The following is a 27,027-nucleotide window of genomic DNA, read 5'->3' as shown; positions in this document are numbered from 1 at the left end:
CAAATAATCATATTTGATTTATTTGTGCAGAAATTGCAAGAAAAATTCAAAAAGTCCAAATTATGTTGTCCCCTATTTTTTATCTTTATCAATAACATTTATGTCTTACTTATAAGCACATTAAATTTTAATTCAAATTGAAATAACACTAACAGCTAAATTCGCTGAAATTCAACTCGTTTTCTAATCCCGTTGGACTGGAGCTCAAGCACGTTTCAGTTCAAAGGATTTTTCTATGAACGCGTTTCCCGTTTAATCAATTGGAGTGCATAGTAAAAATAAAAACGTAAATGGATAATTCTATTTCATCTAACCTACCTTGAGCCTGTGGTAGTTCCCGCGAATCACATTTTATTCACATTTTTGTCTTCAATTGTGAAATTCAAATAATTTATAGTTTGCGCTCCAAAACTGCATTACAAAAGCTTTTTAAACGAAGCTTTCCTTACAAAACTCAAGCTTTTGTCAGCTGCCTTCTTTGTTGATGCAGCTGCAGCTTTGCGCCTTTTTGGTTTTAATATGTAAATAGAAAATATTTAAAAATATTTTACAAAATATATGCTTACAAAAACTGTATCATAAAAACACTGAAAATAATATTATAAAATATTCCATTGAACAAACTAATTAACCACTTGACTTCATATCACTTTGCACAGCCCACAAGAGTAGGCAACAAATTTGAGGTATCTGTATGTTATAACAGATTTAAGCACGCAGGGTTTAAAAAAAGGACGGGGATAAACCAAATATTAGCAGCTGCCACAACAATACTAAAGGACAACAAAAGCGGAATTATGCCACAGGACAAGCAGCTGTTTTGCAACTGAGAGCAGGAACGCGAAAGAGAATGCGAGTCCTGCGAAAGGAGAGAGAGGCAAGTGAGCTTTTGCAAACTTCGGGCTTCGCTGCAGATTTAAAGGGTTTCACCATTTAAGGGCATATTAAGCTATATGTAATATTAAATAAATATTTGACCATTTTATAATTTAACGAATGTAGATAGTAGTAAACGAGTTAAAGACTTAACCTTTTTAGTGAATGGCTTATGTTTTTTTCTATATAAGCACAATACTTTGTAAATATTATTCACACGGTATCTGCCAGTCGTCACAATGACCGACACTCACCCTTTTTGTTTATTTGGCTTGGCACTTTGAGGCCTTTGCTTTTTTAATTTAAATGTTAATTCGCTTGCATGTGCATGCAATGACCCCCATTCTTCCATCTTCCTTTGGCGCCGTGAACTGGCATATTTTTATAATTCCTGTGGCTCAAACCCGCTTCCCTTAGCCATATTTGCATTTGCATATGAGCCAGCAGACTGACGCCAAACTTAAATGGCTGCAATATTAAAGTTCCTCCCAGGAAATAGCACTACTTCCATCCACAGATCCCACTCCATCGTTCCTCGATCTCACTTAAGTTTTTATATCCTGGCTCACACACACGTCGCTTTATTGTGTATTTGTCTTGGCCGCCGCAAATAAAGACGGTCTAAATAAGCGGTCGGCACTCACAGACAATGACAGGTAAGCGATGCAAAAAACACAAGCAAAAGCCTTTTCAAAAAACAAGATAATTATTTTTTAAATAAAAATAGAGTTAGTATAATAAAAAAAAAGAAATATCTGAAGAGTAAAGATTTTTTGAATACAATCATATTTTGTTTTTATTTTAAGGATCCAACATTTAGCGGGAAAAGGCTGTTTTGGCGGATCTGCAAAGTGGCAAAAATGGCCCGAAGACGAACTTGAACGCTATACGTGTCCTGGCAAAGAAGGAGGAGTAGAGCTATATCTTGTTCTTATGCCGCCTAATGGGACGCTACCGACCGCTGGTCTAAATGCAAGACGTCGCAGCAATGGAAACGGAATGGGTATGTGTACAGGAATGAAAGTGGGAATGGGCACCGGCTGAAGGAGAGAATTCATTAAAAATTAATCCAACGAGTGCGAGGTATATTTGGATCCATTCCCATATCCCTCCGCTCTGCCATTCTTTGTTCCTGCTGTCTGCTATTCAATTACGTATGCCACGGCAGCCATGAAAATGACCTGCAACGCCGTCGTTGCCCCACTCTGCCCCGCCCCCTCGAGCGTAGTAAATTCTAACAGCACTTGGGGCTCACCTCTGGCCACCCCATTCACCTGGTCCAATCCACCACCCAATACCCCTCACAGATCGTTGGCTGGCTGGCTGCTCGGTTGGTTGGCAGTTTTATGTGTTTTGTCTTCGCATGCCGCATAAACGGAATTATTTACAATTTATTTTTACCTGAGCTAAGACCCCAACTACACATAGAGAAAATATGCATAACAAAACAAAATAAAATTTGTAATTAATTATCTCAATAATCTATTTATTGGCAGAACAAAAGAGGTTTAAAATTATATTTATATTCAAATATTTACTCAAATTGCACTGATTACATTTAACTAAATTTATGATATATGAATGTAAAGTAAAAATGTTCTCAGTGTATGAAAACGCAAGACGAAGATGAAGCAGGAACCAAGAAAACCCGGTGTGGAAAAATAGGGAACGGGACAGTGGCAGCGGCAAGTGGTGGCATTTGGTTGCCGCTTGTTTGTTTTTGTGCTATTCAAAATGTCTTCATTGCCGGACAGAAGATGCCAAAGGAGCTGACCGAAGAGCCAAAAGGACGTGGAGCCACGCCGGGGCAGGACTCCGCTTGATTGCCTTTAATTTGAAGATGAAAAGTCTAGAAATGAAATTGGGACTGGGCACTTTTAATTTAAGCCAACAACTCGAAAAGGAGAATGTTCTCAATAAAACAATTTAAATTGTTTCGAAACCATGATGCAAACAAAGCAGTGCTATACGATTGGCGGCACTACAATTAAATTCTTTCAATCAATGAATGTATTTGGTTCTTCTAGCGCGAGAAGTCTTATTTTTCAGAAGGTTCCCCGATTTCTGCTTCAGATCGCTTCCTTTCACAGTTCCCCAATTGGAGCTTAATCTACACCACATCATTTGACCAAAGATCATAATGCCCGACATCAAGACACTTGGTATGGGGACATCCGATGAATGCGATGGCTCAGCCTCTGTACTTGAGTACTCTATGGCACTCGGAGGAAAAGCACCCATCGTAAAATTCAATCCATCAGCCATTGTTAAAATGTATTGTAACTATAATACTATAATACAGGAATAAACATTTGGTAAATCGTGTTCTTTAGAAACCAACTTACATTTATTATATCCGGGCTTATAATATTAATAAAAACTATAATTTGTTTTTCAAAGCTTGCTTCATATATCTGTGAATAAAATTTATATTGACCAACAAAATAATAATACTGATAAATATTTAATAAGTTTATCACAGAGGGTAGAGTGATAATGGATGGAGCGACGCTCCACAAGTGTTGCGTGCCTAATTGAATGGCGTCTAATGCCAATGCAAATCGAATTGCAATCGGGAGATCCACACTACTCACTGGCAGTTTATGCCAAAAGCCGAGAAGTCACTTTGCATAAATTAGTGGTGGCTTAAATGCAGAAAGCCAGAGTGCACCTAAGCAGATATTAACGCCAAGGATGGCAAAGGATGCACCACTTGAGCACTCAGTGCCGTTTTCGTTCTCGTTCACGTTCACGTCCTCGTCGTCCTTTTGCTCATCATAATCATCGACATCATCGTGCGGCACTCATAAGCATAAGTATGAGCATGAGCGATGATAAATCATTAGGGGCAACGTGTTGCGGCCAACTTGACTTGACAGCCACTGCAGCACTCGCCGCGTGGAGTGGGTGGTGAATAGAGTGGGTGGTGCAACGGGTGGTGCTGATGATGCAAGTCTAGTCAGTCCCTATTACTCTGATCTCTGGCATATTTCGGCAACATTTATCCTTATCCATTTCTTTTGGACATAAATATTTAAATCAATTTTTCGATTGGATATTCTATCCTGTTCATTTTCTAAAATTTAAAAAGATCCATTTTATTAAAAATTCTGTTTAAACTTCATATTCATCTCTTGTGGGCACAGCTGCATTCAGCCATTAAAAGACCCCTTTCCTCAAGTTGGACTCCCATCGACGGCGATAATTATTAATGCTCACCTCAAGTTGGCAAATAATGATATAGTGCTCGATAGACACTCATCGCATTTGTGTGTGGCAAATTTATGGCTTGTACGTGTGGTATAAACAATTGGGCTGTCCAGGTCGCCCCAAGCAATTTTCGAGCCCGAACCATTTAGCACAAATACTTGGCCATCTAAGGTTGATGGGTCTACGATACGGCGTTCAGGGCCCAAATGCATTTTAAGCGGGCCTCTTCCGCTGCAGTCTTCCAACTGCAATGCGACGCTCGTTGCAGAAATGCAAATAAGCTAGAAATACTTTTCGCTTTCAAAACATTTGCATATATTGCGCTTATCACTACGACGGAAAAAAGATTACGTGACGTATACGCAACAATGGGCAAAATATTCTGCTGGTACTATCGATTATAGTTTAAGTTTTCAACAATCAATTCGTTAAAAATTGGGGTCAAAAGTTAAAATAAAGTGAAGACGATTAATAAATTAATTGCTCTTTTGAAAAGTTTTTCGAAAATCAATTTACTCACTTACAACTGTGCGCATAAAGCCTTGAAGTGTTTTTCCATCATTAAGCGCTCCAGTAATTAATCAGCGAGCAAATGCAAATTACTTTTCCGACTTGACGTTGCAGTATTTGTTCCTGTTCTTGTTATGGCCCTCGTTGATTGTGGCTCCTTCAATTGGTCTTGAGTCGTGCTGCTAACTGTGCTAACCGGAAACGGAAATGTAGCTTGCATAACAAATGAATTTCGCTGAGGGGTGGCCTCTCCGCTCCTTTTGACAAGTCACCAAGGCCCGTGCCATTGTTCTGCCAACCCCAAGTTGTTCCCATTCTGCGAGTTTCTTTGCCATAAATTGCTTTTCCACATATTGCTCGGGGTTGTGATGGTTTGGCTTGCAGATCCTTTATTGAAAGACAACTGGTGGTGACAGGCCTCATTTCGACTCTAGACTCAAGACACAGCTAGAGATTCCCTGCGGAAATGACAAAAATCGAGGGTACAACCATCCCAAAATGCAGCATGCAATGAGAATTGCACTTTGCTGGGCAGAAAATTTATGAACTTCATTGCCATGCGTCAAATAAATGTCAAAAAGTACGCCAAAAGTGCGGCCATTAATGCAAAAGATCCGTGGGACCAGCAAAATTCCGTTGAAGCTGTTCGACCGCAATAAAAAATTTTTCGCAAAAATTTCCGCCTTGTTTTTTGCAATTTTTTTCCGCCAGCTGTTTGTTTGGCATGTTAAACACAATTTTTTAATGAATTTTCACGCCAGTCGAGTGTAAAATGCCTGGACTCCGACGATGGGACTCTGACTACTTTTAAAATGCCATAAAACTAAAAAAAAAATATAAAAATTATATTCCCTGTGCGGCAGACAAAGTGAAAAAAATTGTTTTTCAAAAGTTTCCTGCTGAATTTCGCGATTGTTGCTGCTGTTGTTGCTGACCATCATTTTTCTGAATGCCTGTGCCTGTCTGCCCCAATGTCTCTCTTTCCCCCTCTATTTATTATGCCTGTCCCTTTCTGCGGGTTTCGGTGATGTTTTTTGTGTGAATTTACCAAGACAAGGCATCGGTGGTCGGAATGTCCTAACAGGATAAGTGGTTCAATTGGCTCATTCAATGATTTTGCTATTTCAGTCCATAGACGAGAACTTTTAACATATGGAAAAAGTATGTATGGATGTTTGGAAAAAATTAGTTCGTTTTCGGCCAACTAAAATCTAAACGTTAACGTATTTCAAAACGTGAAACTTTTAGAAATTTGCTGTATCCTTGGGACTATAATTTACCTTTTCCGTAGGGCATTTGGCATTTAGCATTGATAGCTTCCAGATATCCATCTTCCACTCACTTCGTGTTTTACTTTGTACTTTTTTCTGGTTTTCATTTCAATGCTTCAAGCGCAAGCGACAGATGATAATAAAAAATTTTATTACACACAAGCTCATCCATTTGACTTAATGGCGGTCGGAATGTTGCAGGCTTTTAATGTGCGTCATCACGATGGGAGGTGGAGGGTTGTGGAGCCGGATCGGGAGAGGGGTAGGTGATTTCCCGTCTAGGTATTCCGCAGCTTCTGTTTGAGCTGTTGATTGTTTAATAATTTTTATTTTTGCCTTTGCGTTTTTTGGCCTGCTCTCTTCTCAAGTGGAAGTGCATGTAATTTCATTTGCAATTTGCATTTCATTTTTTTTCAGCAGGAGAGAGATTTGTGGGCTGCACTGATTGCACCAGTTGGGGAAAGCCAAATAAAATAATTTGTTGTATATATGTTCTGCACTCCGCCTCCCATCGCCCAGCTGACACTCAATAAATCAGCGAAATGTGCGAGCAAAATAATAATTAATGGGCCGAAAGGGGGGTGCGGAATGATGCATGAAAATTTGTGAAAAATTACACAATTTCCGCACACCCAATTATAATTGCCAGCGAACCGAAATGAGCATTGCACTCTTAGTATGCGGCACATGTAGAAAATGAGTTAAGTGTTGGCCATCCCACCAGCGGAAGCAGACAACACTTGGCTTAATTTCTATGCTCCACCGACTGTCCGTCTATCTGTTTGTCTGTCGGGTTTTCCGCTTTTCCTCCTTTGCACATATCCCTTCTTCATTGGCGGCGCTCATCATCATTTGGCAGAGCCGCATGTTCAATATGATTCGTGACATGTTAGGGAATTAGTGCTATAGCCCCACTTTCAACATTCCAACATCCACCACCCACCGCACGGCCTCCACTGGATGGGTGGGTTCACCCAACTAACCAAGAACACCCAGGAGCAGTCCGAGTTCGAATTGCTGGCCACGTGCGCCACATGTTTGTCATGCCAAGTGGCGCCAAGCGGCCTCATTAATGTGAGTTGCTTTAAGTTTTATTTATTTATTATTGGACTTTTGCCGGGTTGCTGTGTTTTTCTTTTACCCAGCTCACTGGCTTGATTCCCTCTTGTTTTTCCACGGATTTGTGCTAGCTAATTGCTTTTTGTTTGGTCCCAGGATCGAAACTAGCTCGTGGAAAATAAGTGAAATTCAGGACTTATTTCGGGGCATGTGATTTCGTGGTTCGGCAATTATAAGGCAAGATTAGTAAAAATATCAATAATATTATGTGCACTATAATTTGTTTAAGTATTAGACAATTTAGGAGATACGATTTAACTTAAAAAATATAGCTTACAATATTAAAATATATAACTTTTTAGAGATACTTTCGACCTACCGACAATATTGTAATTGCCAAAACTATTATTTCAAATCATACGCAAGAATTCCTCTATATCGAGTATCCGACGTGTGGTCGTCGATGAAACGACGGTAGTTTTCCGAAGCAAAACAAACTAGTTGTTGCCAGCTTTCCTTGTTTACAGTTTGCATTTAACAGTATTGCGACACGAAGTTTGCGGCGTGTCTGGTTTTGTACACAAGTCCCTGGTCTCTTATCATGTTAGTTGAGGCTTTATTGCCCCGAAATAGTGGCTCAAGAAGTATTTGGTTGCATGCCCCGGTGTCAGGTCTCTTCAGCTCCCCATACTTTTCCTTAGTGTTTTCGTCTAATTTGTAAAATTATTCGCACGTACTTTCTTATTAGTTTGTTTTGCCTTGTTATTTTGTTGCCAGAAAAGCGAAACTTTTGCGGAATAGCAACTAAAATACATCGTTCCGGCTTCAGGGTTTTCAAAATATGCATAAAATATTTTCAAAATATTTTTAAAGGCTCAATCTGAAATTAGTTTTTACTAACCCCCAAACAAGACTTAAATATTTAAGTATTGGTATTGCTATCTAGAACTAGGGCCCGTGGCAAATTTAGATTTTATTTGTTTGTCAGAGACCAGCCGCCAATCGACTGGATCAAGTGAACCGTTAAAAAACGCTCGACCAAAAAACAAGAGAGTTGGAAAACCTTCAGACAACAGAAAATTTCCATTTATCAAGCGGCATAACAGCGACATTTGATCAAGATATTAGCAAATGTTCAATTTATTTAGAAAAACCGCTGCGGCACATGGCCCAAAAAAAAACCGCACACACAAAGAGGAAAAACAAGTGCTGTGCTGTATGTGTATGTGTATGTGAATGCAACACGGTAAAAGAAAAATCCAAACCCAAACCGAAACCGAAAAATGCAAATCGAGCTGGGGGAATTAGTGACAGCCGAGCGGAAAGACCGACTCCACTTTCAGTTCCAGCTCTGCCCTTTAGAGCTTTCCCAGTGTGACATTTGCAATTGACAGTCGCATCGAGTTGAGTTTTCAGTTGAGGTTTTCCGTGGGTCCCAAGGTTTTCCGGGCTGGGAAAGCGGGCAGCAAAAAAAAAGGAAAGTCAACTGCAGCCTTTGCTGCCGTTCCTTCTTGCTCTGCGACAATTTAAAACTGCGAAAGTTTTAAATGTTCGCCTCGCTCCTTTTTATTTTCAAGTCTTTCCACTTCGTGGTGCTTTTTCCTTGCGGCAAAATGTCAAACTGCGGCCAAAGTTCGCGTGCAAAATGGCGTCCCAAATGGGCGTGGCAGGGGCAGAGGGCGCAGGCTAACACGTGTGCAGTTTTCCAAAATATTTCCTTAAATTCGCCCATTCTTTGTGATTAATTTGGCCGGAGACGGTCGTTTTTTATGCCGGTTAAGATACCTTGTGCTGCAATGTGGTAGGAAAACTTCTGATAATTTGGATTGCAATTAATCATCATGTAATCACTCGTTAATTACCATATAGAAACATACACAATAAAAGAATTTACAGTAATAAAAACTAAAAAATTATTGAGTAAATTGGGACTTTATTGATGTCACGCTTATTTTATATTGGATTTGGTTCAGTAAATAACGTAAACAGTCTAAGCTATTTAATATTAAAATAATATTACATTTCAAGTCGACATTTTAGTCCATTTTCTGCACCAGCAAGGTTGTATTTTTAACATTTAGTTGTTATTTCAAAAACCACAGTGCCATTTGGCCAGGTGAGAAGGGCCCGAGCACTTACTTTTAATTAGCAAACAAAACGAACATGAAATCGTAAATGAAATGCCGCCGAAACCGCCGAAAAGTATGCAAAACTTTTGTTATTGTCGCCAAATAAATTTCGCCAATGCGCCGGGCGTGGGCGAAATGGGGACTGTGTGGGCGTGGCTGGTCCAACAAATTCGCCAATTCGAGAAAATGAGAGGGTGAAAAACAACAAGCGGCTAACAAAAAGTTCCACCGACAGCAAAATTATGTGGCGTCAAATGCGGCGCGTCGCCTGAGGGAAAACCGCCTGCAACTGTATCCTTCGGGGGCGATCCAGGAGGTGTGGGCGTGGCCAGGTGGTTTTCCCACCTACACATTACCCTCAGCCCCGTGGTGCGGTTGCCGTCGGGCTGAAATTTATGCTGCTGTGTGAAATTTTACGCGACAGGTGGAAAAATAAAAGCAGCCGCACAAAAACTGCAGCAAAAAGTTGCATGCAAATTTCTAAATGGCGAAGGAAGTGCTCCAAGTCTGTCTGAATATCCTGCCTCCTCGAACCTCCACGCTAGCGCGAATAAATCCACTTAAATATTTAAAAGGACGAGGCGAAAAGGTCCCCGCGGACGAGGGCAATCCGGCCAAGTTCCTTCAGCTGCCCGAATATCCTTCTTCAGCACTTGATTAGCAGCACTTCCATATTTCTGCCAAGTGGGGTGGTTGACATGGGGTTTCCATGTTAACACTTGCCCACAACAACTGTCCTCATTAGAGAGAAGGGTTCCCGCTCGTGACTGGCAACGTAAATCATCAATTAAAACAAATTTTCCATTTGGGGGCAATGTTGGAAATTAATTTTTAAAATGAAATGTTTTCGTAAATTATGAGGGTCACTTGAAGTGGGTCTAAGTGAGATGAGTGCGATGGCCCAATGAGGGGTGTTTTGGCTGTGTTAATATTGAATTTTTAAATTGCTTGTGAAATAAAAAAGAAATTATAAGTGGGCAACTTAATATTGCATAGTCCAGAAAACGTTTCGATACAACTTTCTTTAAAGTTGCTAAAAAGGAAATGAGCAATTACAATCCTTGATCTTACCATAAAGTTCGAACATATCTAAAAATATCTCATAATTGCCAACTGATTCCGAATTTGGCCAATTGCACAACCCGCAACATTACGAGTGGTAATTGCAACCCAGTGGCAAGCTCTGATAACCTTAGATCTGCTGCTTGATTTTTCTGTCGGTTCCTGGAAAACGTTTACCCAAACCCCAGGCTGCGCCAATAAGTGGGGGGCATATAAATTACGGGACTAAAAACTGAAATTGCTGCAAAAACAGAAACACACTTAAAATGAACACACACACACACAGTGCAGAACGTTCAACAGCAAAGCAAAAACGGAATATTTATGAACGCACCACGCGACGAGGGAAAGCGAAAATGCGCCAAACGAAATTGTGGATACGTGGGAATGGGAATGGAAATGGAACCAAGCAAGACCAACGAACCAAGTCCAAGTCCGAAGTCCTGTCTACCCTCTCCTGCACACTACACACACACACACACACATGTAGATATGTATATATATTTTTCCTACTGCCGGGCAATGTTTGCTGGCAGATAAAGCAAATGGCAAAAGTGTTTTCCACGCGCGATCGATATACACGGCGCCAGCAAGGCGGGACAAATTTTCATAGTTCAAGTGGCGCCTAGGAAAACCCAAGCCCACCACCGAACCCACCAGCAAATGTGGCCAAAGGCGGGCGGCAGTAAAAATGCTGCTCGGAGAGAAATAAATGCGATAAAAATTATTGCGGAAGTGCGCAGGCGAACAGAGTGAAGAAAAATTTATAGAAAGGAGCAACAGGAGCAGGAGTTTGACGCATATTCCATGCCTTTTTGGGCCCACTCTTTGGCACCTCATCATCGGCCGGGGCCTTTGTGTTTCGGTTGAATCATCGCCAAGGACGAAAGCAAGAATTGATATCACGTGTCAGTCCGACGTCAATGTCACTCAGTCACTTCCGTCCAAGCCAAAGACGGAGGACTCCTGCGCCCGGATTGGGTGGGCATAAAAATGCCGAGCTAAATGAGCCACGGCTTTCTCGGATCTGATTTTATTTTACGATTTAGGCGTGTGTTGGCCTTTAGCTGTTACCAAATTAGTTAGCAAAATTAACTTGCCTATTGGCGTGGATTGTCGTTTTATGGCATTCGCCTAGATAAGCGACATGGAGTTGAGTCATGTTAATTATCTCTAATTTATACGAGTATGCTTTAATTATCAGAATGTTTGGAAAAACTTTAACAAAATATAATCTTAATAGAATTGGCCTAAACATTAACAACTATTCATTAGCAGCCTGTGACGATTTTCCTGAATATCGACAGGACACTTGAGCCAGTTTATATTGAGTATTGACGCCTTTGCTTCTAGGACAACCGCCGCAGGTAGTTCCCTGATCAAAGTACAGATGCTGAACAAAAGATCACAGCGCTCGCTCTCCTCCAAACGGAACTCGTCCACCATCATGGCCAGCTTAACTAGGTAATTCCAGTGGGGCATTAGAAGATTCAGGCGGCAGTCGATAGCCGACAGCATTGGGTCCGCGCGGCGCAGTTCGTTGACCAGACAATACCAGATGGTCTCGACATTCACGGTTTTCGGGATTGAGATAAGCTCAAGGATCTGCAGGCGTATAAAAGGCTGCGGGCAATCCTTTTGAAAAAGGGTCTTTAAAATGTTTAAGATTATATCAGTCCGATGCTCCTTAAAGTTTCCTATCAGGTGTCGCAGGAAGAAAACTCCAGCTTCAACTTTCGTCCAGGGACTCTGCTCATCTGCCACGATACTGGACAGTTTCTCTATGGTATCATCATCTATCATGTGGGCCATATCCAACAGGACCTCGCCTATGAGTCCTCGAAAACGTTGCATGTGTGCCGACCCTGGTGGCATCATGAATTCATAACTGGCTGGCAGGGCAGCGCGTGGAAACAGTAGCTCCACGAGCCGCAAGAAGTACGGTTGATACACAGCATACATTTGCGTATCGTCTTGGAGACCCACTTCTTCTGAAATCGACGACCACATACCCAAAGAGGCTTCTGTTACCCCTAATGGAGACTCTTCGGCTACAAGTAACAAAAGCTCGATGGTTGCTAGTCGTTCGTTGAGTCGTTCAGGATTCGTTTGAGTTAGCTGGAAGTGTGTATGGAACAGATTTACAAATATGTTGCAGTAGTTTTGCAACAGTGAGCGATCGCCCATAGCTCGTTTGAATGCCGGTTTCAAAGAGATGACCGAATCGGCCAAACAGCTATTCAGTTCATTTCTGATCAGTGATTGTTCAAGCAAGGCTATAAAAAGTTCTGCCGCCTGCAAATGACCGTACACCACCGGGGTAACCAGAATAAATTCAGCCATTACGAACAGTCTGCGATGCAGCACTTCGTCGGGTGAAAACATACTAAATTTGGTCCATGACGCGCAAACAGCCAGACATTTTGGCAAGGCCTCGTTTGTTAAGTCCGGTCGCTGTAGAATTCCTTCCAGCACATCTAAGATATACGGAGATTGCTGTTCAAGTGTGTAAATCACAGAATTCAATTTCTTCGCTTCCACCGGAAGATTCGATGGACGAGTCTCCTCGGGAATAATCTTCAGGACCTCCAAAAGTACCATAACGTGTTGGGGTTTTCCAGACAGCTTGTGCACAAAGTCTTGTAGATCGTAGTCCCACTGTGAAAACAATAGCCCTAGAGCTGATAGGCCAACTGCCAGCTGCACAATCAAAGAGTTGGAATCCCTCATCATAGCCGCATATTTAAGGTGATCGATCAAGGAATTCTTTAGATACGTAAGCTGGAACTTTTGCAGCGAATAAAAAGATTGCTTTATTTTCTTGGCCAAACTCATTGCCGCAAAGGTCAGGATGTGCATATCGTGCGGTGGCCTGTAGGATAGTATTTCCTCAGCTATAGTCCACGTGTCATTCGATATCTGAAAGGCGGCCAAATATTCATTGGCCAATGAAATGTTTCCCGAGCTCAACGTATTAACCGCATCTATGACACGTTCTTTTGTAAATTCTGCATTCATTTTGCGGATTTGTTTTAAACGAAACCTAATTAATTTTAAAGAGAAACCAAATAATAGCCTAGAAAGCTTCTGCAAAGAGAACAAGTCATTTTAAAACAACAGTTTCGGCAACAACTTACCTGTTAATAAATTAGTCTGTGAACTGCGAGTTAGATGTGAGAAATCGTTTCTAAAAACGAAAATTGACAACAATGGAAAAAGTAGAGTTTTCGTTAGTAAGTTTTAATGTTTTAAATACTTTCAAGCAAATCATGAAATTAAAAAAATAAAACAATTCCTAGAGTCATTATTGATTTCAAGACATTAAAATTTGAGTTCAAGTAAGATGAGTCAATATGGTCATAACGCTACTTTTTTATTTTTCATACTTGAATAACAATAAGTCTTATCCAGCCAAGCAAACTATAGACTTTCCAAGTCATTCTGGGAAATCGCAACCTTGGTCCTGTGCGGCAATCAATTTTCCCAATAAATGCAGTGCGTTGAGACAATAAAACTCTATGAAAACTATACAAACAAGGGACTCGCACCCATTGTACATATAGATATGTGTCCAGATTGCCGCAACTAGCGTTTGCCCAGCTCAAATGTTTACCCTGTCGTCTCGATTCGCAGTTCCAGGACGCCTCTCATCACGCACAAACGCACAAATTACAAGGGGTGGGGCGCCATTTGGGGGCGGAGAGGTGGAAAAGTGCCTTGACCAGCGCGAACAATAAGCAATAAAATTATATGCCATATTATACATACATATACACACACACTCGCCCAGCTATCCACTCACACTAGCGCCAATATAATTTTGAAATCAGTTAAGTGTTGGCTTTGTTCGATCGGGCATTCAAAGGCAGTCGTGCAGTTAAAACAAATAGCAGTGAGATAGGCAAATTATTCTATATAAATTAGACATAAACTCAACCTAAATAATATATAATTATATATATATAATATATATATATTGTAAATATATTAATACTTATATATCCATTAAAAAATATTGTTGCTCATTTCTGAATATATTCTCTTTTAAAACGCAGCAACACTCGATTAAATATCATATATAGATTCGAATACTCGAAATTTGATATAATTTTTCGGTGCATTCCAATTCCAAGTCCATCCCATCCCAGTCGAACTTATCGAACACCCCTCGTTCTGTCCTTTATTGTCGCGCTGTGCTGTGTGAGGAGTACATTAAATGCGCATCATAAATTTCATTACATTATTATGGCGTTGTTTGCGACAACAAGCGAGTGGCGTTAGCCGGATTCGACTACTTTATTGGATCGCCTCCGCACTGCAGCGACGTCAAATCGCATAAATAAAACTATCCGATTCTATTGTCTATCCATCTGCCGACAGTCTCTTGGCTTTATTAATGCACTAATTATGGGGCGTGGGGGCACGCCCACTGCAATGCATTTTGTCAACATTATTTATGATGTTGCCGCTCGCCAGCCGGGTTTTTCCCGAAAATTTCCTCCAAGGACCTACAAGGCACACGCCTTTATTTTGGCAGGCCAAACAAGTATGGGTGGGTCAAATAACCGAATTGCGTAGGAAAATTATTGTGCCTTGCCAAAATTTAAACAAAGGCGCGGCTGTCCTCGTTGTCTGGGAAATTGATTGCTTGGCACTCGCCAGCGACAAATGGCAGTGAACTTATGTCCATAGAGCATAAATATGAACTAAGTGGGTCGATGAATAGAACAAGGGGTTGAAAACTCTTGTTGAAAAGCCCTAATCTAGCAAATGGTAAAGAGAACGAACGAAACTATCTAGAATGTATTTTTGTACGGCCAAGAAAACACTTTCACTACAACCTGCAGCTACATGGGGCAAAAAATTGCGAAATGTTCCGCAAACTGGAGCACAAAACTTAATTTGCAGCCAAACATTGTTACGCTGCAGTGCCATCGAGAGGGTCAGACAACCGCAAGAAAAAGCCAATCAAGCTTACAAGCTGACCGCTTACATGACAGGACACCCATAACAGGACCCATAACCGAACTATAACCCCACTTTAATCCCCCTTCCGGTCGACGAAGTAAAGGCGAAAGTAATTTGCAAGCCACTTTGCAGCGCCACAAAATGGGGGCACTAAAAAATAGCTGTAGAAATAATTGAAAAATTTGCACTACATAGAAAATCGAATTATGAAGAAAGTGACGTCGGTGCTGGAAATATCAATTAACAGAAAACAAGAGCAAAACCCTATTAAAACCTTATTTATCCTGGCCAAAAAAAATATAAAAACAGTGGATAAGCAGCGAAGGCGGCTATAAGGAAATTATATGGACAAAGTTAGTGCAAACAACCCTGGGAGTCGGCGAATCAAGTTGAGGGGCTGCAGCAGTAGCTGCAGAATTAATTGCTTTATATGGCGTGATAATTTATTGAAGCCCACGATGACCAACATGGGAGCAAAGGAGAAGGTCCTGGCCCTGGTCCTGCATTATCCTGCCAGGGATAACACAAGTATTATGCCGGCAACGAGGCGTAAGGGTCAATCACATTAGAGACATGCGATTCGAGGGTGGTTGGACCCGGACTCGGATCCCTGCGTCCCACCTCCATCGTCCTGCGTCCTTCGTCCTCACCCACTGTCCTTGGTCAAGGGTTGCCCTCTGCATTCTGCAATCTGATTATGTGTGCGGAGGAGGGTCGGGTAATAAGTTTTTCCCCGAATAATAAACATGCCAGAGGTATTGTGTGTTTGCCGTGATGTTTGTGCCACAACGGAAAAATATGGTAAAAGCGTCTGCATAACTGTGTGAATTACGTAAGTTAGACAAATATTTGATTTGGGGAGATGATAAGCAGAAGTCATCTTTGGCAACGGCATTTTAATTGAGTATTTTACATGGTAACAAGTTAACAACTTGACTTTGTCTACCTTAGAAAAAGTACGGGTAAGAGATTTATACTAGAGAAACAATACAACGTGTCTAATATAAACTATTTTAATTATCACCTTTATGCCTAATATTTATATTGCTTTTATAGTGTATTCGTGCATCACCAACTTTTGAAGCGATACATTTTTTGTTATGGAATTATTTCGCTTTTACCCCAGCGGATTTACGCACTGCCGACCGAGGGTCTTTTGTCGAGCTCAAAGGTATGGTATGAATATAATCAGCGCATTCAATCGACTTAATTTCATTATGAATACGGAGGCAGCTAAACGCTGCCCTCTCACTCACTTGGTGCCATGATTTTCTTTCGCCGCTTGGCCCAAGCCGAGCTCATAAATAATCTTGCCAACTTGTCGGACAGGACACTCGCCGGTAGCGACGGCTTTTCCCCCCTCCACCAACGTGCCGGATGCCCGGTTTCCCCGTTTTAGCCACCAACAGCTGGTGGCTGCTCGAGTTGCAAGGAAGCAGCAGCTCCTACCACTTGGGCTGCTTTGGCCGCTGTTGACAAACAAATATGAAACTAATCCTTGGTAATTAGTGCGCCAACTTTTGCTGCATTTTGAGCCGGGAAAGGACACAAGGACACACGGACGGGGACTTGTAGTCGCTGCTGTCGCCGCTGAAGAGGGACTTGCGTGCTGGTTGCTTTTTCCGTATCTCAGTGTCAGGCACACTCGCAGAAAAAGTGAATACTTTGCTTAAAGAAATTACGAATTATTTATTGCAGATGTGTAATCAGATGTTCGCGGAAATCATAGTACCGAATTAAAAAGAAATAGATGTTGAAGTATCTAAGAAGTAAAATGATTTGTTAGGTGATTGTAAATCAAATAGGGACTTTGGCACTTATTTTTCGCAGTGCACTCCTAGCTCCTGGTCATAGGAAGTTCGGAGATTCCTTATGCTTTCTGCTTTTTGCGGTTCTCCCGGTCGCATCTCGTTGTATATTTTTTTGGTCGTTTTTGTGGCGATGTCGTCGTTATTTTTATTGGAAAAGTTAAGCTTGTGTTTTGATAGGTTTCAGTCGTAAAGGGATTAATTAGTGCGGACTTCGCACCAGCGGCACCGCCAACAGGATAAAGCCAGGCCAATGTCTGGCGGTACAAGCTCAACATGCCGCCTCGTGTCGCAATGCATAATAAAAGTTAAGCTGAATTGCATAGTGTTTTCGCATGAAATGGGATGCGGAATCGAAACGGCGTGTGTATAGGAGTTGGCTTAATGAGCACATTTTGAAAGGAAAGCGGTCTTTATTCTAACGAACTAAGTCGGTTATTAAAGGTAATTTTAACAAATAAATGGGCTTAAATATGTGTTAATTGAATAAAAAGAAGATTCATACTTTATGGATATTGATATCACTCTTCCTTCCATTGCACTTTTTTTATCGACTTTTCTATGCACCACTTTGTCATATTCAAAACTGCAGCAGCTCTTGTTTTTCTACCAATTCAAAACTCAATTACTTACGAAATTCCACACACAATTCTACATCTGACCACTTGTCTTCAGCGGAGTTTATTAATTTTATTTACCCGCGAAATTTCTCAGTTGAAATTCCAATGCTGCAGCATTTCGCGCTGTTTTTGCAGACGGCTTGCCTCCTTTTCTTATCTTTTTATTATGAACTGCAGCGACAATTTTGCTAGCCATGTCAGCGCATGATTTACGAGGCCGTGGCGTACAAATGAAAATTGTACCAAAAGGCGGGCGGGAGGGGTTCTGCCCGGACAGACAAACCTTTTTTGTGGCTCTGAAGTTTTGGCCACAAAACAGGAAACGGAAATGAGTGCGCAGAACGACGATGGCGACATGTGAAATGTGTTTGCCACCAAAGAAGCACACGAAAAACAAAAAGCACAGAAAAAGCGGCACCAGCAAACACATGCAAAATAAACGGGTTCAAGTGGCGCTCGTAAAAACTGGTGGTGGGCTATGTGGGGCAAGGGGGTAAAGTGGCGAGGGGGCTAAAGCCAAAGGATAACTGTTGAATTGTTGGCCATAATAACAAGGCAGGCGACTCCCATGTGTCCGTGTCTGCCCTCGTGTGGGTGTGTTTGTGTTAGCCTGTCGCGTAGCAACTTGTGGCTAGCTTAATAGCAGTTAACAGCAAGCCGGCAAAAAGGGGTTGCGAACGGGGGTCAAAGGGCAGCTCTGCGGGTCGCCTCTACACTCGTTCAAGTGCATGAAAAAGGAGCTGGCACAGTGTTAACTTGGTTAATAAATCCCATTTATTTATTAAGCAGCCGGATGCCAGCAGCGGTATATTATTTGAATAGCTTTCAATGAAATAAAAATAGTTTTACAATAAAATAAGACGGAATTATTATGAGTATTTCTTCTAAAATAAAAATTTGTGGAAATCATTCGAATATATCCTCTGGCATAAATCAGCTTAATACCAGCATGCAATGTGAATGCAAAAAACTTAGTTAAAGGCATAAAACAGAACAAGAAAGTGCGATTAAGTCCAGGAAGCAACTCCAGCGAAGTCCTGTGAAATAAAATTCAATAGAACAACAAACGAACCGCGTGCTGTGAAAACAATCCAATCAATTTATTAATTAAGCAGGCCACTCCGGCCAGAGGAGCGCCTGATGTACGACTATATATATATGGAGCTATGGTATATATAGTCAGCCAACCGATTGTCTGTCTGGGTGGAATGTGCAACCCCACTCAACCCCATCGCCGATGGTGTGCGTCTATTTGTCTAGCTTTGTGCAATGGATTTTTAATGTTTTTCCGCCGGACTCGTCGAGTGGGTGGACAATAATGTAACGCATTGTTAAGTCCGCTTGGCACTTTTCGCACGCCAGCTGTGTCCGGCTGGAAAAGTGGGGGAAAACCCCGAAGGAGAGCCAGCTAAGCTGCGAAGGAGCCGGCGAGGAAACGGCCCAGTCTTTAATGAGCCCCAAACTGCAATTACGCAAAACATTTGCCGCACTGCATGGCGTCGTCTGAAATAATTTTAATTGCGTTTTGCTTTTTATTTTATTACATGTGGCGCCCTAACGATTTCGTTATGCTGGAGTAAATTCAACTAAAACTGGATCCACCAAAGGCAAGCCATTTAAAAGGAGGACTTTAGTTCAATGTAGCAACTAAAACTTTAGTTGTATGTGCTTAAAGTGTACATATGCTACATTTATCTTTGTTGCTCATTTATTGTCTAGCAATCGTATATTAAAGGAGTTATAACAATTATGCATTATATAACTTCCACATTAGTGTTGTTTTTCTTGGTGTTAAGTAATTTATAACTTAAAAAAATTTAAATACATTCTTTTACACATAATAACCCTAACGAATTGGGTTTGTTCTTCTTTCAATTTCTGAACTATAAATGCTTCAGTTTTCCGAGAAACGTTTCCATTACTGGTTGAAGAAAATGAAGCTGGATATTATCTTATTAGCTGTTTGCGGCCTTGCGATGGTAAAACCACCTGTTTATGCTACCGCTCCAACAATGCCTACATTTATAGACCCAAGTAATTTTGACGATGGTTTTTTTATCATGGGTTAAGTTGGCTTAAAAATATATATAAAAAATACATGTATAAATAAAATATAATATATTTGTTTCTTATTATTCGAATTCTTAGTCCTAAAAATTACATGATTAGAATTATGCTGTTTACAAAATTATAATGTCAAGGATAGATTTCCTATTATGAAGTTAATATAAGTTAATAACTACTCTGTTTACTGAGGTATAATTTTTAAGACACATTTTATTCTAGGTGTACATTTTGGATATATAACTGAAAATTCCACGTTATTAAGGTAAAGTTATTTCTTAAGGTTTAGGGTTTTGAAATTAGTCTCAAAACATATAAGATGTGGTCCCTAATGCTAGAATAGAAAATTCGATTCATAAGTTTACAATCAAGACCTATTGCCAACATCAAACTATTCATAAATAAATAAATACAAATAATTATCTTAAGTCTTTTAATCAAAGTCGAATAAGAGAAAGCAAAGTTTTTTTGTTTAATTAGTGAACTAAGAGAATAACTCTGCAAATAGAGCCGTTTTTCTATTTTTTTTTTTGAGGTTAGATTAATTTGCAGACATTTGTATTTATATAGCCATGAACTTTATTAGCGCTTTAACCTTACGGATGTGTTAACTAAACAGTTTTATTATAACTATTAGTAACCGATTGATTAACTGGTTGTTAAACTATTGCCAATCCAATTGTTCACACTTGACAGTTGCCTTAAGCACATAAAAGCCCATTTTCCGTGGAATACCCATTCAAAATGAAGCTATCAGTTCTGATCTCAACAATCTTAGGACTTGCCCTCGGGATGGCCTTTCCTCAACCAAGGGTTCCTCCATTCTTTGGAAAGTAGAATACAAGCTCATCTATCGCCTTTATAAAAAATATATTTAATTTTTGGTGCGCCAAAGGGTTTATTAATATTTATTTAATAACAATAGAGTAATGTTTGATTGGTAACTATCCATTTCCACTCACAGATGAGTACATACTCTTGAGCTCGGGGCAGCAATTTTTGTTGCACGTTTTTGAGATAGTTTTAGACAGCGCAGGCGCACTGGGCCTCACTTTTTTTTTTGGATAGTAACTCACTCAAAATGTAGTTGGCTTTTTAAGCCTGCTATTTGTAACCCTACGATTGGGGATGAATGCAGTTGCAGTTGAAAGGGGTGCTGTGTGGCGACCGAGGGGCACGGATAGGTGGGACAATTGCAGCTAATTGGCAATAATCAGGCATCGACCATAAATTGGCGTTAACAAGGCCAACAAATCAGCGGAACGCTGGCTGTTGGGCAGTTGAAATTGTGATTGAGCTGGCGGCATAAATCAGCCAAATTGAATTACGAAAAAACACTGGAGCAATAAAATCTAGCAATTATATTTATGCATATATATTCGAATGCCTGTGCGCGTTCCTCTGGCCTCGCGACAATTTAATTACAATTGGCAGTGGAGAGAAATTGCAGTTGCCGCCGCACTGGCGCCGCAAAATATGCTAATTTATATTTATATGGATATGGAGTTATTCCCCAGCCGACTTTTCAGCCTTTCCGCCCCATCCTTTAGCCATCTTACCCGTCTCCTAAAATTCGATCCAACTCCAGACTCCCGAGGCTGTGTGAAATATTTTCGGCGGCGACTGCGGTCGTAAAATTTATTGTTGCCAAATGCATATTTGTCACATTTCGCAATGTGTTTGGCGGCCATAGAACAATTTACAAGCAACTGGGGACTTTGGCTAAAAGCCTTGCCCCCAACCCCTTCCACTGCCATCTGCTCGCGTTTGAAAAATAAACTAAGGCCATCGGGATGTGCGGCACTAAAAGCGCCTTCGGCTCAGCTGAAACACAAATATTTTACACATTTAATTGTTGCTTTTTGGGCCAGACATTCGAAGGAACTAAGCTGAGTGGAGTAAGCATGAAATATATATATTTATTCAGAATATAAATCAGCGGATGATGTATGCATTTGATCCGCACTTTTGAGATACTCATAATTCCTTACTGCATCACTCGCATTTCGATATTCTAACATTCCCAAGGGTCCAGAAAGGTTCATTGCCCATTCCAGAGGCTCACTTACTAAACTTGCCATCAACATGATAATTGGCCAGCACTTCCAGGGAAAATATCCATTGCCCTTCGCCCTTCAGCTGTCACAACACACAAACACTCACCCACACACAAACACTCACCCACACACAAACACTCACCCACACACACACACTTCACACCTCAGAGACTCGCTGAATGGGAATCCCCTGAATGCTCGCTAAACAAAAGAAATGAAGTCATTTGTAATTAATGAGGTTTGTCACCCCAATTTTCCGCAACTTCCAGCGGGACAAAAAAAAAAAGGAAACATCAGACTACAAAAGTGGGTGGTGGGATAAAGTTCACCTGCCTGCCTGGCATATTGAAAATCACAGTCGGTGAGCAGCCGAGCCAAAAAAGAAGAAAAAACCATCCACAAAACAATCTAATTATATCGTTAAGCACACCAAAATTGGCAGCATATCCACCCCTGAAAAAGGAAACCTCATCTTCACTCCCCCAGGTGGTTTTGGTCGGTGCGTGTCCTTGGGTGGTGGTCACCCCCGCCCAGCCACTTCTCACCGATGTCACCTTGACAGACAGACAGACATACGCATACTTGACCCTGACAGACAGGCTGACTTTTGGGGTGACAGTTTCCGTTCGCTTGTTTAATTAAAATTATGTAAATAAATTTATTTAGCTGACACTGCGCTGTAATTAAGTGCAAGGAGGAGCGTGGCTTTGCATCTGTTGCCTGACAAATTTGGTCCACCTTGGCGGACAAGTTATGCGCTGTCTTCAGCTGCTTACACGGAAAGAAACTAGCCATTCTTTATCAGAGAGTTATGTATTTTTTGAATTTTGCTGTTTTAATTGTACAGGGAAATCGATCCATTTGTGTTTACAATATTTAGCAGGAATTTGCATTCCTCGCAGTAATTATGAAATGGCTCCATCGGTGGTATGTATTTTTCTGTGTATCGCCTTTTATCTTCTCCAGTGTCTATATATGCTAACAAATTAGCCTTGAAATGAGCAATTTGCAGGCCATGGCTGTGACGCGGAGGAAAATGCTGTAGTGGGTGAAATGGGCGGGTGGGTGGTTGGGTGGTGCTGTCTTCGCCGTGAATACAAACTGAGCTGACAGCTGCTGTCAGTGGGCGCACGTCAATGGCGAAACGTCAGGAGTATTAGATATTCCTTCCGGGTGGCGAGAGGCGTGAAAAAGCAATTAAGTGTGAAGTCCTTAAGTTTCCGCAACAACACCATCCAAAAAGAAAAACAAAAAAAAAATGTCTGGAACATGGAACGTAAATGAAAAATGATGTAAAACATGCTAATGGAATGGAACTCCTTCACATCACGTACTCTGCTCAACTTAAAGTTTAATAAATTCCAATGAAACCCCTTCGCACGAAGACCTCTCAATCACTTTTTGGAGCGAAAGTCAAATAAATTCCCATTTGACAAGTCGCACAGTTGACCTCACCAATTCGACATTCATGGGCCTTCATAATCCGCATGCAGACTAATGAAATGCCAAAAGTCAGAGGCCCATTTCGCAATGTCACCCACCCACTTCCACTGCCCCACCATATGTACAGTGAACTCCACACGTGCTCCATTGACGTCACCACAGTGAAGCCATGTTGACATCAACGTGGGGGAAATTGTTTTGATGAATGTGTCGATTTAATTGATGAATGAGTTTTTAAGCTGGCAAAAAATCGAATGGCATCACGTTTTTCCTGGCCTGGAAAACTGTGCATACACTGTGCAAAAAGATATGATTCTATATATCACTGATTGATTAATGGTATAGAAAATATGAACTTTTTCATTAAGCTCATTTTATGAAAATGCAAAGAACTGTTTTGACTTCAAATTACAAATTAGTTATATTGAAGTTTGTACAAAATTCGGTGGTAGGTAAAGTTCTATGTATTTTATTTGATTTATATCCGAGGCCCCTTGAAGGATGATCACCTGACAGGTGAGCGGAACTTAATTGAGCACTCGCACTGATACCAATAAATATGCTGGAAGGCCACCGGATGGCCGAAAGTCAAAAGTCCTGGTTTAACAAGGCCAAAAAGTGTGCTACACAAATGCGAATGCCAAAGCGCAACAATTGCAAGCCGCAAATATCAATAAAAAACTAGTACAACATGGGGCTGTAATGTTGCGATTTGTTCGCTACCCGAAACACAAAGGCGCCCCAAAAAAGGGAGGAAATTCGAGCCCGACTAGCGTCAGTCTCTGGCATGCAATAATATAAATTCCAGGCAACACACACGGCCCTTTAATCGAGGTACAGAAAAAAAAAAAAGAACAGCAACCAGAACACTGAAAATAAAATCCAACATCAAACTATAAATAGAGTCTGGCACTGCCGCCGCTCCTTCTGGCCGTGCATGTGCCGTTATTGGAGTGAATTTCTGGGAAAGTCTTGTGGCTTAATCTACAACAGCATGCGGTTTGCTGGCAGCCAGGAACGCCGGCAATAAAAGCCGGAAAACTGGATCTGAAATGGGAGCCGCATGCAGCGGCGGTTAAATATTTAAAGCTTTCGGCTTACGAACGCCAACCGATTGGATGGAGGTTAGACAATCAGACAGGGCCGGAAATATATGAAAAGTTTCATATTCAGCCAGGTGAAAAAGTAATGAAAGAGTGCCATAAATTATTCAAATAAATCTATAAACTTTTCGGCGCATCCTTCGCACTGGAATGGTGTAGTATACAAAGTCGAAACAGGTCATTTTGAACGTTTAAATCTATAGATCTATATAGGATTGTTGGCTAAAATGTGAGTAATGTGAGATTCCTCCTTGCAAACCCATAATTGTTAATTATTTTTTCAATTCCACCCTTGAATAATGTATACATACATATGCACATATATGTAGCTTTTCATCACGACCCCAAAACACACAAATGTGTTTATGATTTTCAGCCACTTAAGATGTCTATCTCCCCACTTGACCAAAACTTTCCTCTTAAATTCACTTTAAATGGCTCGTAAAATGCTTTGTGATAAGATTTCGCCCACTTTTCGTGGACTTTCCAAATGTCATATTTCCTGTGACTATAACTGGACTCAAGTTAATTATCGGGCTTAACAGTTTGCTAGTTAAATTCCAACCCCATCCGCCGCTTTCCCTCGAATGCGACACAACGTATAAAACTTAATGTGCCGCGTGCGCATAAAACAAAATTTCAACTGCAATTAGTCGTGCAAGGCTCTGAAATGCCCCCCATGACCCGCGATCCACACTTTCCCCTCTGATAAAACCATAAAAAATTTTCCGCCAACATGGCAAATAATTTGGCTAACGACATTTTGTAACTAATGCTGGCCAACCGCAGCAACAACAGCGATAACCATTAACACGCCCCCTTTTCCAAACGCCCATCGGGGTGGGGAAAATGCAGCAACTGAGCAGCCAGCTGGTCATTAAAAGTCCACCCATAACAGTTTATTGTAATGCGACCGCTCGTAGGCCAACTGGACAAGTGGCCAGAACCCGTCCCGCCCCCAACCGCCCACCATGCCCAACCCATCTTGGGGCACCAACGTATTCCTGCTACCCGGCGTTGCCACTTAATTAGAAAAGTTTTGGCGCGCTACGAGACAAAAGCCATTGACAGCGACGAAAAGTTCGGGGAACGCCCTCGGTCCCGCTTATTTCCTCCATTTCCACGCTCCTAAACCATCGACAAACTGCATTCCACTGGCCTAAGGAGCTATATGGAGGTGGTGACACGTGGCTATACTCTATGAATATTTTCAAACACTAATGGTATTTAAACTTCAGAACTAATTATGCTAGAACTACCTAACAGCAAGGTCTATATATCAAGACATTTAGAAAAGGATAATTCTCATACAACTCGCTTAAACACTATATAAGATTATATAATAGGATATTCCTTTGATTGAATAACACATCTTATTTCATTGATACTTTCAGTGTTTAGAATTTGATCCCAATGGGTTGCAGCTTCTTTAACAAAGAGTTATACCCTGAGGCAGGAAAGAAACATGCTAAATGTTAGGCTATTAGCAGCAACAAATGACATTTGAGAAAGACAGCACTTTATTTTCGCTTTTTTTCGGAGACAGCAGCTCAAAGACATTGAGCTGTGGGGATGGACGCAGTCGAGGAAAATGAGTATGGGTGCGGGAATGGAGGTTAAGTCAACTGATGCCACCTGCTACCGCGAACCGGATCCAGTTCTCCATTCAACGCCACTCTATTTGCGCATTTTTTCCAATTAATTGCCTCTACGTGGGCGTCCGCATCGCGAATGTCAACAAAAGCCGCGGCCTTGTGCCCCAACCCCCCCAAAAAAAAAAGAAAAAGAATAGTACCCACCGCCCGGCGATGACTCGGAAAATGGTGGAACCACCCGCTGGCAGTGCTGACACAAACATATGTGGAACAAAAAAAAATATAGGGGGACTACATACAGTCTGGCACAAGATATAGACTCATCAATGGGTTTCAATTGAAAATTTTTGCACGGCACGGCTTTTCCTCTTGCCTTTCATTTGTTTGGAAATGGGAATTGGAAATGCGAGTGCAGCAAACAATAAGCAGTTACATTCGCCTCTTATTTGGGTGGCAGCATAGGCCTTCGATTTTTGGGTATCAGCTGGTTGCCGCAAGTTTGCACAGCTGCCGCGAAATATCTATGCAAAATTTAGCCAATATCAACCATGAATTGGGGTAAGTAAATGACATTTGCAGTGCTGAAGGATGTTCAATAGCATTCATATAAACGCATTTTGAAAAATGATTTGGGAAAACAAAAATGCTTACATATAAAGTAGCTTCATATTTTAATGAAAAAAATTGAATAGAAACTCTTGAATATTCCCATTTTTCTTGTATAAGCCAACTCAGACATTTGATAGTTTCAATTCCCATTTCTTGTCAGCCATCGAGTGAGTTTTCATTTCATATTAGCATTGAAATGGGCGTGTCGCCGCCCTCTTTCAACACCTACTTTGAAATGATGAGAAAGAGTCGCAAGCACGCGATATTTTAACAAATTCGCGACCATTTATCATTCGACGACACTTGCGGATAGGAAAACGATGTCAGTAGCTGACGGAAGGTGGCTCATTCGCCGCTCCAGCTGCCACTCCCACAAACCACTCCGCCCCTATTTTCCGCTGTCAAAACAAAGACTTCTTTTACCAGTTCTTTTTTGCCATCGCAACCGCAAACAAGCGAATTAGCTGCCCTGCCACTGACAGGGTCTAAAATGGATGGTGAGAGGGGGTTTGGGGCTGGGGCTGGCGGCTGGCGGCTCCAAGACTGTCAAAAGCAAGAACCAATCCCAATTGGCGGCTCGGGACCAGTGGATGCAGTGGAGGGACATCTTCAGAACATGCAAGTTGGCGGCAATTGAAAACTC

The 27,027-nt window shown here is 41.2% G+C and overlaps 4 protein-coding genes and 1 long non-coding RNA gene across 5 annotated transcripts in view; 2 read left to right on the top strand and 3 right to left on the bottom strand.

Moving 5' to 3' along the window:
• Positions 1–460, bottom strand: part of LOC6734891 (protein muscleblind) — a 164,291-nt gene extending 163,831 nt beyond the window's left edge. The window contains exon 1 of the mRNA XM_039291978.2: positions 319–460. The gene's annotated coding sequence lies outside the window, so the exon portion shown is untranslated. The remainder of the gene's footprint in view (positions 1–318) is intronic.
• Positions 461–2,732: 2,272 nt separating this feature from the next.
• On the bottom strand, positions 2,733–3,327 carry LOC27206979. Its single transcript, XM_016182744.3, is given in 3 exon segments — positions 2,733–2,952; positions 2,955–3,167; positions 3,222–3,327. Coding segments are annotated over 2 exon segments (240 nt in total). The 5' UTR covers positions 3,142–3,167; positions 3,222–3,327; the 3' UTR covers positions 2,733–2,899.
• A 7,954-nt stretch (positions 3,328–11,281) lies between these two features.
• Positions 11,282–13,377, bottom strand: LOC6734887 (transportin-3). The gene is made up of 2 exons (XM_016168290.3): positions 13,255–13,377; positions 11,282–13,204 (listed from the first exon to the last, which is right to left on the bottom strand). Exon 2 carries the CDS (start codon positions 13,133–13,135, stop codon positions 11,375–11,377), a length of 1,761 nt encoding a protein of 586 aa, XP_016028136.1. The 5' UTR covers positions 13,136–13,204; positions 13,255–13,377; the 3' UTR covers positions 11,282–11,374.
• Positions 13,378–20,305: 6,928 nt separating this feature from the next.
• LOC120284411 lies at positions 20,306–20,488 on the top strand. Its single transcript, XM_039292039.2, has one exon. The coding sequence runs from the start codon at positions 20,322–20,324 to the stop codon at positions 20,412–20,414; it is 93 nt and encodes a 30-aa protein (XP_039147973.1). The 5' UTR covers positions 20,306–20,321; the 3' UTR covers positions 20,415–20,488.
• Positions 20,489–21,545: 1,057 nt separating this feature from the next.
• On the top strand, positions 21,546–22,304 carry LOC120284412. Its single transcript, XR_005543650.2, has 2 exons — positions 21,546–21,995; positions 22,060–22,304. It is a non-coding gene; the product is annotated as an uncharacterized LOC120284412 (long non-coding RNA).
• Positions 22,305–27,027: the final 4,723 nt, after the last annotated feature.

Source organism: Drosophila simulans, chromosome 2R (genome assembly GCF_016746395.2).
Source record: "Drosophila simulans strain w501 chromosome 2R, Prin_Dsim_3.1, whole genome shotgun sequence".
Taxonomy (NCBI): Eukaryota; Metazoa; Arthropoda; class Insecta; order Diptera; family Drosophilidae; genus Drosophila; species Drosophila simulans.
This window is presented reverse-complemented; position numbering and strand designations above follow the sequence as displayed.